The sequence below is a fragment of the Zingiber officinale genome, chromosome 1A (genome assembly GCF_018446385.1).
Source record: "Zingiber officinale cultivar Zhangliang chromosome 1A, Zo_v1.1, whole genome shotgun sequence".
Classification (NCBI taxonomy): Eukaryota; Viridiplantae; Streptophyta; class Magnoliopsida; order Zingiberales; family Zingiberaceae; genus Zingiber; species Zingiber officinale.
Genome location: NC_055987.1, coordinates 176931245 through 176947289, shown reverse-complemented (window position 1 = coordinate 176947289; position 16045 = coordinate 176931245). Strand labels below are relative to the sequence as shown.

The following is a 16045-nucleotide window of genomic DNA, read 5'->3' as shown; positions in this document are numbered from 1 at the left end:
TGTCGGTTACTTGGATTCAATTTCTAACTTGTTCATATTCGTTCGCAGAACTGGGTGGAGCAGATTGCCATCAGCAATCGACTAGCCGAGCTGGAGGACGAGCTGAAAAAGCTCAAAGCCGCGGGAGAAAGCAGACAATCAACGGCGGCTTTGGAGAAGGCCAAAAAGCTACTAGAGGCCGAACGGGGTAAGTCCTCCGATCTGTCGGGTGAAGTGGCTCGACTCGAAGCGTTGGTGAAGCGCGGGACAAGGAAATAAAGGCCACTACCACCCGGAAGCTTAAAGCCATTGATGACATGGATATGATGAAGGTAGAGAATCGGGGGCTAGAGCAGCGGGTGAAGGAGTTGGACGCCTCGCTGATCGCCGAACGGGAGGGCCGCTCGGCCGACCGGGCTAAAGCAGAGGGGGCTCTGAAGGACCTTCAAGATGCCCTTGACGCTTCCAAGGCTACTCTTAAAGAGTATCAAGACGGGGAGCCCAGTCGGTCGGCGGAGGTGCGCAAAGCATTCGTCTGCTCGGACGAATTTGGCGAAAGGTTTAGCGACAAGCTGTCCTTAACTTTCGAAGAGGCGATCAAAGTGGCGGTGGACTACATGAAGACCAAGGGCCACATACCCGCCGAGCTGTCCGTCCCCCCCGAAGATTTGGCGGCCATGATGGGCTCCATCCCTGACTCTCTCTTTAACTTCGATGATAGTGAATGAGGGGTTTATGTAATTTCTCTAAGTGTCATCTTTTGTACGCCTGCCGTTCGGGGCGAATATTATAAATTTTGTTTGTCCGTCGCTCGACGTGAGTGAATCTTTTCTTTTGTTATGTGTTTGTTCGACCAGCATCCAATCCTTAACTTTTTGCGCCGGTCTTAATTTTCTCGCGCTAAGTGCGTTTTATAAAGGAGCCGCTCAGCCACATGTTGCCTTTATTCTCGCCTTATCGGTAGGCCCGATCAGAGGTCAACCTTTACAACCGAGCAAGACTTTGCATAAAGTTATCCGTCCGGAGGATTTGTAGACTCCGGTTGCTCGCCTTTTAATGTCTAATTTTAGTCAGCGCCAGACGACCTTCCGCTCGGCGGGTTTATAGACGCCGGCTCGTCTCTCGATATTTAACATCGGAGCTCGACGGTCTTCCGCTCGGAGGGTTTATAGACGCCGGCTCGTCTCTCGATATTTAACGTCGGAGCTCGACGGTCTTCCGCTCGGAGGGTTTATAGACGCCGGCTCGTCTCTCGATTTTTAACGTCGGAGCTCGACGGTCTTCCACTGGAGGGTTTATAGACGCCCTCGTCTCTCGATTTTTAACGCCGGAGCTCGGCGGTCTTCCGCTCGAAGGGTTTATAGACGCCGGCTCGTCTCGATTTTAACGCCGGAGCTCGATGGTCTTCCGCCCGGAGGGTTTATAGACGCCGGCTCTCGATTTTTAACGCCGGAGCTCGGCGGTCTTCCGCCGGAGGGTTTATAGACGCCGCCTCTCGATATTTAACGCCGGAGCTCGACGGGCTCGCCGAGGGTTTATAGACGCCTCGCTCTCGATATTTAACATCGAGCTCGGCGGTCTTCCGTCAGAGGGGTTAGACGCCGCCTCGCCTCTCGATATTTAACGCCTGAGCTCGGCCTCCGCCGAGGGTTTATAGGCCACTGCCTCGTCTCGATTTTTAACGCTGGAGCTCGGCGGTCTTCCGCCGAGGGTTTATAGACGCCCACTGCCTCTCGATTTTTAACGCGAGCTCGATGGTCTTCCGCCGGAGGGTTTATAGACGCCAGCGTCTCTCGATATTTAATGTCGGAGCTCGACGGTCTTCCGCTTGGAGGGTTTATAGACGCCGCTCGTCTCTCGATATTTAACGTCGGAGCTCGACGGTCTTCCGCTCGGAGGTTTATAAGCCGTCTCGACCTTTGGGCCTTGAGCCGAGCGGAACTTAGAGTCGGTCGAACGATATTGGCGGCGAACTTCTCGGACACTTGCAGTCTCGATATTTAACGTCGGAGCTCGACGGTCTTGAGCTCGACGGTCTTCCGCTCGGAGGGTTTATAGACGCCGGCTCGTCTCTCGATATTTAACGTCGGAGCTCGACGGTCTTCCGCTTGGAGGGTTTATTGACGCCGGTTCGTCTCTCGATTTTTAACGTCGGAGCTCGACGACCTTAAAGGCTAACTTTAACGCAGCCACTCGGCGAACACATTAGCCATCCTTTAAATCATTTTAGCTTCCTGCATTACAAGGACATGGGCGATTAGAATATACACAAAAATGAGTTACATCAGTGCACCTTTCACCCAGCTCGATAAGGCTGGAGATGATTCGCGCTCCAAGGTCGGTCCAGCTGGCGCCCGCCTTCATCCTCCAAATAATAAGCGCCTGAGCGGAGCTTTTTAATAACCTTGAAGGGGCCCGCCCAAGGAGCTTCTAGCTTGCTGACATCGCCGACCGACTTCACTTTCTTCAAGACAAGATCGCCGACCTGGAATGATCTGGGGATTACGCGCCGGTTGTAATTCTGCTTCATTCTTTGACGGTACGCCATCAGCCGGGCGGACGCCTTGGCTCTTTCTTCTTCGACCAAATCCAACTCCATGTTCCTTCGCTCGGCGTTGTCCTCATCATAATTCTGGATCCGGGCGGACTCGACGTCGACTTCAACAGGAATCACCGCTTCACCTTCGTACACCAGATGGAAAGGCGTGACGCCCGTTCCTTCCTTTGGGGTCGTTCGGATGGCGCACAGGACGCCCGACACCTCATCCACCCAACTTCCTCTCAGATGGTCGAGCCGAGCGCGCAAAATGTGAAGGATTTCCCGATTGGCTACTTCGGCTTGACCATTGCTTTGGGGATATGCCACGGACGTGAAGTGTTGCTCGATGCCGTAGCTTTTGCACCAATCTTCGAGCAACTTTCCTGAAAATTGCCGCCCATTATCGGAGACCAGCCGGCGGGGGATGCCGAACTGACAGATGATGTTCTGCCAGATAAACTTCTTGACCATCTGCTCGACAATCTTGGCTAGCGGCTCGGCCTCCACCCATTTGAAAAAATAATCTACAACCATCAGTAGAAATTTTCGCTGCCCGGTCGCCATAGGGAATGGACCCACAATATCCATTCCCCATTGGTCGAAGGGACAGGACACAGTGGCTGCTTTCATTTCTTCTGCCGGTCAGTGGGAGAAATTGTGATACCTTTGACAAGAAAGGCACGTTGCGACGGTCTGAGCGACGTCTGCTTGTAGGGTTGGCCAGAAGTATCCAGCTAGCAGGATCTTCTTAGATAGTGATCGTCCGCCCGGATGTCCCCCGCACGATCCTTGATGCACTTCTTGGAGGATGTATGCTACATCTTCTGAACTCACGCATTTCAGAAGCGGGCGGGAGAAAGCCTTCTTGTATAGTTGATCTCCAATGAGCGTGAACCGACTGGCTCTCCTCCTTAGTAGCTGGGCCTCATCCCGATCGGACGGTGTAGCACCCGAGCAGAGAAACTCCATGATGGGTGTCCTCCAGTCGCTCGAAAATGTGAGACCCTCCATCCGGTCGACGTGCGCTACCAACAATACTTGTTCAATCAGCTGCTGAATGATGACCGACGTTATTGAACTTGCGAGTTTGGCCAACTCGTCTGCCGCTTGATTCTTCGCTCGGGGTATCTTCTGAACAATGACTTCTCGAAAGTTGGCCTTAAGTTTTTCAAAGGCTTCGGCATAGAGCTTGAGCCGAGCGTTGTTAATCTCAAAGGTACCAGAGAGCTGCTGAGCGGCCAACTGAGAATCTGAATGCAGCGTCACCCGTCCGACCCCTACATGCCGGGCGGCTTGTAAGCCGGCTATAAGGGCTTCATACTCTGCTTCATTATTCGTAGCTTTATAATCAAGCCAAACGGATAAATGCATCTTTTCTTCTTGGGGAGACAGCAGCAGTACTCCAATCCCGCTTCTGAGCCGATTGGATGACCCGTCCACATATATTCTCCACATAGCTTCCAGCTCTGGATTCTGTACCTCAGTTACAAAATCCGCTAAGGACTGCGCTTTAATTGCCGAGCGGGGTTGATATTGAATGTCGAATTCACTCAACTCCGTTGTCCACTTAATAAGCCGTCCGGACGCTTCTGGGTTCAATAATACTCGTCCGAGCGGGCTATTAGTTTTGACAATGATGGTATGCGCTAGGAAGTAGGGACGAAGGCGCCGAGCAGTGAGGACCAGAGCGAAGGCTAACTTCTCGAGCCCAGTGTAGCGAGATTCAACATCTTTTAAAATATGGCTCAGAAAATATACAGGCTCTTCTCCGCTCGCCCTCACTAATGCCGAGCCAACTGCTCGCTCATTTGAAGATAAATAGATACAAAGAGGCTCACCTACGGCTGGCTTGGCTAGCACAGACAGAGAATTCAGATATGCCTTCAGTTCTTCGAACGCCCGATCGCATTCTTCGTCCCAGTGAAATTTAGTGGCCTTGCGCAATATTTTGAAAAAGGGCAGGCTCCGGTCGGCGGTCTTGGAGATGAATCTAGACAGAGCAGTTATCCGACCGGTCAGACGCTGCACTTCCCTCAGATTTCTTGGAAGCGGCATATCTTGTAGAGCTTTCACCTTGCTGGGATTTGCTTCGATACCCCGCTCGGTCACTATGTAACCCAAGAAACGTCCTCCTTTTGCTCCGAATAGGCACTTATGAGAGTTTAGCTTGACTCCATACTTTCGTAGCGTTCGAAAAGTTTCCTCCATGTCTTCGAAGAGATCGGCCGCTCGGACGGACTTGATAAGAATGTCGTCCACGTATACTTCCAGATTTTGCCCGATCTGCTCCTTGAACACTTTGTTCATCAGCCGCTGATATGTTGCTCCCACGTTCTTCAATCTGAACGACATCACATTATAGCAATAGGTGCCATCGGCTATAACGAAGCTGACTTTTTCTTGATCTTCACGGGCGAGTGACACCTGATGATAACCTTGGTAAGCGTCGAGCATACATATCAGCTCGCAGCCTGCGGTGGAGTCCACCAGCTAATCGATCCGCGACAGAGGATAAAAGTCTTTCGGGCAAGCTTTGTTGAGATCCTGAAAATCTATGCACACTCTCCACTTGTTGCCCGGCTTGGAGACTAATACTACGTTTGCCAGCTAGCTCGGGAACTGAACCTCGCGTATATGGTCGGCCTCCAAAAGCTTCTCAACTTCCGCCCGGATGATGACATTCTGTTCGGCGCTGAAATCCCTTTTTCTCTGCTTCACCGTCCGAGCGTCCAGTCGGACATGTAACTCGTGCTGCGCTATGCCCGGCGAAATTCCGGGCAACTCGTGCGTCGACCAGACGAAAACATCACAATTTCTTCGGAGGCATTTGATCACTTCCTGTTTCTGGCTTGCCTCCAGGTCGGACGCCACGAACGTTGTAGCCTCTGCTCGGGTCGGGTGAATTTGCACTTCTTCTTTTTCTTCATAAACTAAAGAGGGAGACTTTTCAGTTATAGCATTCACCTCGATCCGTGGCGACTTCCGAGCGGAATTTGCTTCTGCTCGGATCATCTCGACGTAGCATCGTCGAGCCGCTAGTTGATCTCCCCGTACTTCTCCCACTTTGTCTTCGACGGGGAACTTGATCTTCTGGTGGAAGGTGGAGACGGCCGCCCGGAACTCGCTGAGCGTCGGTCGTCCCAAAATGACGTTGTATGATGAGGGAGAGTCTACCACCACGAAGTTTGCTGTCCGCGTCCTCCTGAGCGGCTCCTCTCCCAGTGAGATAGCCAGCCGGATTTGTCCGACCGACAGGACTTCATTGCCCGTAAACCCGTAGAGGGGGGTTGTCATGGGCAGCAGCTCGGCGCGGTCAATTTGCAGTTGATCGAACGCCTTTTTGAATATGATGTCGACCGAGCTTCCTATGTCAATAAAAACGCGGTGAATAGTGTAGTTGGCTATTACCGCTTTGATGAGCAGAGCGTCGTCGTGGGGTACTTCAACTTCTTCCAAGTCCCCGGGCCCGAAACTGATTTCGGGTCCACTCGCCCGCTCTCAGCTGCAGCCGACTGCATGGATCTGGAGCTGCCGGACGCTCGCCTTTTTTGCTCGGTTGGAGTCTCCTCCGGTCGGCCCACCAGCTATGATGTTGATCTCGCCTCGGGAAGTATTGCTTCTATTTTCTTCTTCCCGAGCGGACGGTCGGGGACGCTCCCTAGACATCCGGAGATTCTCCCGCGTCGGAGAGCGATGCCGCTCGGGAGTCTGTTGTTGTCGTCTGTCAGCTACCGTCCGATCGGCTTCACTAGGCCTCTGCCGCCTGTCGGCTGATGGCGACCGACGACCGCCACCTCTGGGAACGGGGTGGGCGATTAGAGGAAGAATGCGGCAATCCCTGGTGTTATGTGTGTCCGTCCGGTGGAAGGAGCAGAACATTGGGGTCCATCTCTTCTTTGTCCTGGGCCGCTCGGCTGCTACTTCTTGGACATGAGGTCTTGGATGAGCACGAATTGCTTCGGCCCGTGGTCCTCTGGGTGGCTGATGAGCAGCGTAAGGCTTTCATTCGGCAGGAGGAGCCCGCTCGGCTGGAGTTTCTTTTTTCCGGGCCGCTTGCGCTTCCTCCACGTTGATGTATTCGTTGGCCCGGTGTAGCATGTGGTCGTAGTCTCGGGGTGGCTTCCGAATGAGTGATCGGAAGAAATCCCCATCCACGAGGCCTTGTGTGAAGGCATTCATCATGGTCTCCGAGGTGGCCGTTGGAATGTCCATGGCCACTCTGTTGAACCGCTGGATGTAGGCTCGGAGCGATTCGCGGGCTTCCTGTTTGATGGCAAACAGACTAACACTGGTTTTTTGATAGCGCCGACTGCTTGCGAAGTGGTGGAGGAATGCCGTACGGAAGTTTTTGAAGCTTGTGATAGATCCGTCCGGCAACCTCCGAAACCACCGTTGAGCCGATCCGGAGAGGGTGGTGAGGAAAACTCAACACTTCACCCCATCTGTGTATTGATGCAGGGTTGCAGTGTTATCAAATTTACCCAAATGATCATCCGGGTCGCTGGTTCCATTGTACTCGCCGATCGTCGGAGGCACATAGTGCTTGGGCAGAGGGTCTCGTAGAATAGCCTATGAAAATTGACGATTGACCCGTTCGGGCGAGGTGTCCGCTCGGGGGGCTTTGCCTTTTCTGTTATCCCGCATTGGTACCTCATCTGACGAAGAGCCTCTATCGCGATTAACTGCTGCGGCTTCAGGAGGAGTGCGGAAGAGAGCTCGATGGAATGGAACCGTGTCCGGTGGTGCTTCCGCTCGGCCACCTGATGCTGATGTGGCTTGCTGCTCAGGCCGCTCGGCTGGTGCCTTCTGTTTTTGTTCCACAAGCTTAGCGGCCCTCAACTCGATCAGAGCATCAAGTTCCTCCGTGGAAAGCGTCACCGTGTGCTGTCGTCCAGTCTCGTCCATTGTTTCCGTTCGGATGCAGGAGCGTTCCCACAGACGGTGCCAAATTGATCCTGTCCGAAAGCTGAATCAACGGACGCTGGGCACGTGGCGCTCTCTGGTTGCTGACATGGGTCTTCGACTGGTTGCACGAACCTCCGGCGAACCTGCACAGAAGTTGGGCCGAGAAGGGTTCCCGGCGGCGACCCTCCGACGCTCAAGTCAGGCAAGCTAACAGTGAAGAAGTGGCTCTCCAAAATTGCAGAACGCGTACCTCCGGCGAAGTATAAGGTTCCTTATATAGAGCGGGGAAAGAGCTCATGCACACCTACCGAGGCAAACACGTGTCCTTAGCCCATATCTCGGTATGTGTTTGTCAGAAGGCTTACCTGACACCATACTGCTACAGTCCAGGCACGTCTTCGATGGGACAGCAGAACACCTTGCCGCCAGATTTGAAGTATGGCCTAATCATAGGACTTGACAGCTGTCATAAAAGGTTCCTTGTCCTTCTCTCCCTACTCCATGCCAGGGCGTCCGGCCGGCCGGCCCTCATCTCCCGTCCGGCCGGCCGACACTCTCACGTCTGGTCCTCCATATGCATCGGTATGCTGGGGAGATCCTCGATAAGGTGCTATGTAGTGACTGCTAGCAATATGTTACCTTATGTCTATGGCTGAGTATGACTTCCGCTCGGCCCTTCGTTACTGTTCAATCGAGCGCCGGAACCCCGACTCCTGTCGGGGCGCCTTTTGCCATTGGCTATTCACCGGTCGGCTGATCGGTCGGTCCTTTTTCATGAGTTCGGTCGGTCCCTCCTTATCCGATGGACCGCCTGGCCCTTTGACTTCCCCGTGGCGTTGACCCCTCAAAATGGGGGTCCCCTGTTCTTACCGCCGGATCAGTTTGTATGCATAGTATGTGAAGAATAGGGATGGCAACGGGGCGGGGCGGGGCCGGGTTTTGGTCATCAGTGGGAAGGGCCATCAGTGGGTTTTGGTCAAAACCCATTGATGGAGCTAGACACCTCGGATTGGACCCATTTCAGCCCTAGTGGTATTCTGGAGTTGCAAGGACTCAGAATCTGGTGGGAAATAATTATTTAAATATTTATAGGTGCTGGGAACAATTTAAAATACAATCAGCCTCCGTTGGGCCTGATATGCTTGGATATCAGGCCCAACGATAAATTTATAAGAAATGATACCATACCAAGGCCACTTTGGGCCTGATATGAGTGGATATCAGGCCCAACGTGAGCCTGATATCCAATCATATCAGGTCCAAAGTGGCCTTGGTATGGTATCCTTTCTTATAAATTTATACTATCTCCCCTTTCTATAAACTCAATATGTGCTACCATGCTCCTTATGAAAAAATAAATGGCAACTGGCACGGAGCCATACTTCCTAATCCATGGTGTATAAATTATGTTTGACACCATAAATACCATCTCCCCACCAAGACCTTCACTGGGGACTTGATTTCATGAAAATCCAAGTAGGGGAGGGCCATTAGTGGGTTTTGGTCAAAACCCACTGATGGACCTAGACACCTCTGATTGGACCCATTTAAGTTCTAGTGGTTTTATGGAGTTGCAAGGACTCAGAATCTGGTGGCAAATAATTATTTAAATTTTTATAGGTGCTGGGAAAAATTTAAAATACATTCAGCCTCCGTTGGGCCTGATATGCTTGGATATCAGGCCCAACGTGGGCCTGATATGAGTGCATATCAGGCCCAACGTGGGCCTGATATGAATATCATTTAATAAAGTAGTATTCTATCTCCCCCTAATATAAACTCCAAGCATTTTGACAGGGGCCTGATCAAAATAATAAAATAACATCAATTTTAATAGTCACCTTCCATAGGGTAGAAAAGAAAAGCTGTGCACTGTTCCGTGCCAACTGGCACGGAGCCATACTTCCTAATCCATGGTGTATAAATTATGTTTGACACCATAAATACCATCTCCCCACCAAGACCTTCACAGGGGACTTGATTTCATGTAAATCCAAGTAGGGGAGGGCCATCAGTGGGTTTTGGTCAAAACCCACTGATGGACCTAGACACCTCGGATTGGACCCATTTCAGCTCTAGTGGTATTCTGGAGTTGCAAGGACTCAGAATCTGGTGGGAAATAATTATTTAAATATTTATAGGTGCTGGGAACAATTTAAAATACAATCAGCCTCCGTTGGGCCTGATATGCTTGGATATCAGGCCCAACGTGGGCCTGATATGAGTGGATATCAGGCCAAACGTGGGCCTGATATCCAAACATATCAGGTCCAAAGTGGCCTTGGTATGGTATCCTTTCTTATAAATTTATACTATCTCCCCTTTCTATAAACTCAATATGTGCTACCATGCTACTTATGAAAAAATAAATGACAACTGGCACGGAGTCATACTTCCTAATCCATGGTGTATAAATTATATTTGACACCATAAATACCATCTCCCCACCAAGACCTTCACTGGGGACTTGATTTCATGAAAATCCAAGTAGGGGAGTGCCATCAGTTGGTTTTGGTCAAAACCCACTGATGGACCTAGAGACCTCTGATTGGACCCATTTAAGTTCTAGTGGTTTTATGGAGTTGCAAGGACTCAGAATCTGGTGTCAAATAATTATTTAAATATTTATAGGTGCTGGGAAAAATTTAAAATACAATCAGCCTCCGTTGGGTCTGATATGCTTGGATATCAGGCCCAACATGGGCCTGATATGAGTGCATATCAGGCCCAACGTGGGCCTGATATGAATATCATTTAATAAAGTAGTATTCTATCTCCCCCTAATATAAACTCCAAGCATTCTGACAGGGGCCTGATCAAAATAATAAAATAACATCAATTTTAATAGTCACCTTCCATAGGGTAGAAAAGAAAAGCTGTGCACTGTTCCATGCCAACTGGCACGGAGCCATACTTCCTAATCCATGGTGTATAAATTATGTTTGATAGCATAAATACCATCTCCCCACCAAGACCTTCACAGGGGACTTGATTTCATGTAAATCCAAGTAGTGGAGGGCCATCAATGGATTTTGGTCAAAACCCACTGATGGACCTAGACACCTCCGATTGGACCCATTTCAGTTCTAGTGGTATTCTGGAGTTGCAAGGACTCCAAATCTGGTGGCAAATCATTATTTAAATTTCTATAGGTGTTGGGAGAAAATTAAAATACAATCAGCCTCCGTTGGGCCTAATATGCTTGGATATCAGGCCCAACGTGGGCCTGATATGAGTGCATATCAGGCCTAACGTGGGGCCTGAAATTATAAAAAGTATTATTTCAAAATAATTATAAATACTCATACACATAAATCGAGGCGATTAAATAAAATAAAATAATGAGATATCAGGCCCAAGTTCAATCTGCAAAAGCGCACACTCTCCTGCTTCCGTCGTCATCTTCTTCTCGAAGCCATTCTACGCAGCTCCGGTCGAGGCGTGACTCTACCTTCGCCGGCGTTCAAGAATCATTTCTGTACGTAGGTCGGTTGCTCATTTAGTTAAGCTTTCTATAACCGGTTAACCTAGGGTTTGTGTGGGTGGGTTAGAATAAGAGCGTAGTCGTTTTTACGGGAACTAAGAGTTGTTTTTCTGTGTGTGGTTATACAGTTCCTAGGTTCGCAATGGCAACAAAAGAAGTCTCGACAAGTGTGTGTGCTGATCGACCAAATTATCAAAGTTATGTCAACAGAGGAAGAACTAAAAGAATGAACTGGAAAAGTACCATTTGCCACTTTAGAAAGTTTATCTCTTCTGTTAACCCGACTGCAGAACAAGAACAAATGATTCGAGGCACACCTTTTTCGTGGATCCTCGACCTCCCTGATAGTTCTTTTGTAAGAGCTCAGGTACAAAATATGTTTGATAACTGGGATCATGAGGAAAAAAACTTTATCTTCCATGGGAAGAAGATCAATTTTACAAAGGTAGATGTGGGACTGATTCTTGGCCTACCCGACAATGGTGATATTGTTCGTCTCGATTTAAATGAGGCTTCAAGCGCTCTGTACATGGAGTTTTTCCGAGAATCGGGTTGTTCTGCCAGACATTTAGAGAAACTGATTAGGAAGTCTAGATCAAATGACAAGCTGTACTGTCAACTTTTTATCCTGTGTTTTTTTACTTCTGTGGGAGTAGCAGTGTTCTCAGAATACCTGTGCTCTCCCTAATTGACTGTGTAGATGATTTTGACAACTTAGCTAGGTTTAACTGGTGCAATGCAGTATACAGTTTCATGGCTCAACAATTAGACTCCATTGGATTGGAGCTTACATTAAGACCAAAACCACAGGTTGCTGATGCAACGCCCAAGGCCCCCTTGCTAAAGGGATTTCTAAATATTTTAGCTGTTAGTCCGATTACATATATAGCAAGATATGTGTAAAGATTATGAATTATTTTTATAATCATATTGTAGGTATGGGTGTGTGAGCACATCAGCATTATTGATCCAGACCATCCAGAAAAAATTTCCAAGAATACTACGATGGAGGTGGCCTAACTATCATGTTGACACAGTAAAAAAAATGATAGACCGTGTAACTGCAGATAAAATTTTAGTAGATTTAATTCCGACAGAGTCAGAGTTGAATTTACTACCAAACCGGCTTCAGCCATCTGAGTATCTTGAGTTGGTTGGCCAAGGATCTTTACATCAGGCCGAAGAAGGTCAACTCCAGTGTGACGATACCGTAGATTGTAGTTTGTGCAAGGAAAAGGATAACAAAATTGAGAGTTTAAAGCAAGAATTACATAAAGCTTCTCAAAGATTGGAGGAAGCTAATAAAAACCTGGCAACGGTGATAGAAGAAAAGGATAGTTTCGTAGCAGCAAAGGATATTGTGATTGCTGATATGGAAGCTATGCTTAAAGAAAAGGATCAACAAATAAGTGAACTGCGTAAAGAACGGGATACGAGTGGCAACAAGCCTGACACTATAAATTCTGACGTGGATAATAGAATTTTAACTGTAAAAGACAAAATCATAGCCGATGCCGAAAATAAGATTAAAGAGCTCCAACAAGTCATACAAAACATATCAGGGGAGCCAAGAGCATCAGAAGGCATAGACCCAGCATCAGAAGGCATAGACCCTAATATGCCTATAATTCCAACTAATTTTCGGGTAGGCCCCAAAAGAAAGAGAACCCAGAGAAGTTTGATATCCCAATGCACCAAAAAAAAAGGCAAACAGCTTGTTCTTACTATCGAACCAGATGCTCCTGCACTATCAAAGACAGAAAATACAAGTTCATCACAGATAGAAACACAATGTCATGAAATTAACAAGGTCAAAACCAAGATATTGAAGGTACGGTCGAGAGTAGGTAAGTTGTTATTTTATAATCCTTAATGACATAGTATTATTTTAATTATCTCAGCAAGCGAAAACATTTTTTAAAAAGAGCAAAGATGATGTGATAGCCGATGCATTGTTGAAGCTCAGTCAGTTAAGGTAACGTAGTTGCCAACCTAAAATCTTAACCCACATGTCAACAAAGGATTATTATTGGAGTTTAATGATATTTTTTTTATTTTTAATTTATTAAATACCATTGACTGTATACTTGTGTGTAGGGTGACGGTGCAACCAATATAGGCAAATGATAATTTCTCTTTAGATATGCAATCTTTTATGAAAATATTTGATTGGACACAATATACCAATGGGGATTGCATAAATGTTTATTGGAATATTCTTGCTAATGAAGCCAAACACTCTAACTCACCATACCACCCATCCATATTTTGTGGGGTTGGATTCCCAGTATGTCCCTTATCTCATTGTAAATTGTTTACAATATACATTGGATGAAGTCACCATAATAGCTATATTATTTGCATAGGACTTGTTCGGAATGATGCACGTGGATGCATTGAAACAAACTGCAAAAACTGATGACGACAAGGACATTAGATATATTTTTTGTCCTCTACATAACCAAGATGATCATTGGCATCTAATGGTCATGGACCTGGAGGAACGTCAAATAATTCATTATAACTCTCTTGGTAACACAGAAAATTACACTTCTGTTTTTAATCAAACTGTAAGTAATAAATTTCTTATATCCAATAATCATTGTTTATGTATTAATTACTATGGTTTGATATTTGTAGGTGTTGTTTTTTAAGTAGCTAAACTGGTCATACTATCACATATGGCATAAAGGTTTAGCACCATTCTCCGGGAGAGAGTATAAAACGATGCAAGTTATTGGCACCACACAAAGCAAATCGTAAGTATTAGTGTATGTTCCATAATAATTCTATTTGGCTTTTTTATGATGGATTGTGCTTTTATTTTGTAGGTTGGATTGTGCTTTTTTTATAATGCGCTATGCAGAGAGTTTGATGTTCTGGAGATCTACAGACTTTATACAAGCTGATATGAGAGCTTATAGATTTAGACTTGGACACAAAATCATGTCTGACAAAAACTTTAAACTATAGAAATAGTGAACAATTGTAATAATTTATTCTAGTAATGATTTACTGTTTGTGTAACTTAAATTTATGGTGAATAAAATTATTGTAAATTAAATTTATGGTTACTAAATACCTTCTTTAAATTCCTTTTCTAATAAGGTATTGCTCCGTGGCAGTTGGCACGGAACAGTGCACCGCTTTTCTTTTCCACCCTATGGGAAGTGAATTTAAAAAATGATCTTATTTTATTTTTTTATTTTTTCATAAGGAGCATGGTAGCACATTTGGAGTATATAGAAAAGGGGAGATAGTAATTATTTGCCAGCAGATTCTGAGTCCTTGCAACTCCAGAATACCACTAGAGCTGAAATGGGTCCAATCCGATGTGTCTAGGTCCATCAGTGGGTTTTGACCAAAACCCACTGATGGCCCTCCCCTACTTGGATTTACATGAAATCAAGTCCCCAGTGAAGTTCTTGGTGGAGAGATGGCATATATGGTGTCAAACATAATTTATACACCATGGCTTAGGAAGTATGGCTCCGTGCCAGTTGGCACGGAACAGTGCCAAGGCCACTTTGGGCCTGATATGCTTGGATATCAGGCATATCAGGCCCAACGGAGGCTGATTGTATTTTATATTTTTCCCAGCACCTATAAATATTTAAATAATTATTTGCCACCAGATTCTGAGTCCTTGCAACTCCAGAATACCACTAGAGCTGAAATGGGTCCAATCCGATGTGTCTAAGACCATCAGTGGGTTTTGACTAAAACCCACTGATGGCCCTCCCCTACTTGGATTTATATGAAATCAAGTCCCCAGTGAAGGTCTTGGTGGGGAGATGGTATTTATGGTGTCAAACATAATTTATACACCATGGATTAGGAAGTATGGTTCCGTGCCAGTTGCCATTTATTTTTTTATAAGGAGCATGGTAGCACATTTTGAGTTTATAGAAAAGGGGAGATAGTATAAATTTATAAGAAAGGATACCATACCAGGCCCACGTTGGGCCTGATATGGTCCTATATCAGGCCCACGTTGGGCCTGATATCCAAGCATATCAGGCCCAACGGAGGCTGATTGTATTTTAAATTTTTCCCAGCACCTATAAATATTTAAATAAGTATTTGCCACCAGATTCTGAGTCCTTGCAACTCCAGAACACCACTAGAGCTGAAATGGGTCCAATCCGATGTGTCTAGGTCCATCAGTGGGTTTTGACCAAAATCCACTGATGGCCATCCCCTACTTGGATTTACATGAAATCAAGTTCCCAGTGAAGTTCTTGGTGGAGAGATGGCATATATGATGTCAAACATAATTTATACATCATGGCTTAGGAAGTATGGCTCCGTGCTAGTTGGCACGGAATAGTGCCAAGGCCACTTTGGGCCTGATATGCTTGGATATCAGGCCCACGTTGGGCCTGATATGCACTCATATCAGGCCCACGTTGGGCCTGATATCCAAGCATATCAGGCCCAACGGAGCCTGATATCCAAGCATATCAGACCCAACGGAGCCTGATTGTATTTTAAATTTTTTTCAGCACTTATAGATATTTAAATAATTATATGCCACCAAATTCTGAGTCCTTGCAATTCCAGAATACCACTAGAGCTGAAATGGGTCCAATCCGATGTGTCTAGGTCCATTAGTGGGTTTTGACCAAAACCCACTGATGGCCCTCCCCTACTTGGATTTACATGAAATCAAGTCCCCAGCGAAGGTCTTGGTGGGGAGATGGTATTTATGGTGTCAAACATAATTTATATACCATGGATTAGGAAGTATGGTTCCGTGCCAGTTGCCATTTATTTTTTTATAAGGAGCATGGTAGCACATTTTGAGTTTATAGAAAAGGGGAGATAGTATAAATTTATAAGAAAGGATACCATACAAGCCCACTTTGGGCCTGATATGGTCTCATATCAGGCCCACGTTGGGCCTGATATCCAAGCATATCAGGCCCAACGGAGGCTGATTGTATTTTAAATTTTTCCCAGCACCTATAAATATTTAAATAAGTATTGTCACCAGATTCTGAGTCCTTGCAACTCCAGAATACCACTAGAACTGAAATGGGTCCAATCCGATGTGTCTATGTCCATCAGTGGGTTTTGACCAAAACCCACTGATGGCTCTCCCCTACTTGGATTTACATGAAATCAAGTCCCCAGTG

At 46.8% G+C, this 16045-nt stretch overlaps 1 protein-coding gene across 1 annotated transcript in view; it reads left to right on the top strand.

Annotated features, from left to right (window-relative positions):
- Positions 1-296: 296 nt before the first annotated feature.
- Positions 297-16045, top strand: part of LOC122007260 (lactoylglutathione lyase-like) — a 30566-nt gene continuing 14817 nt past the window's right edge. The window contains exon 1 of the mRNA XM_042563094.1: positions 297-538. Coding sequence (XP_042419028.1) covers positions 297-538 — 242 coding nt within the window. The remainder of the gene's footprint in view (positions 539-16045) is intronic.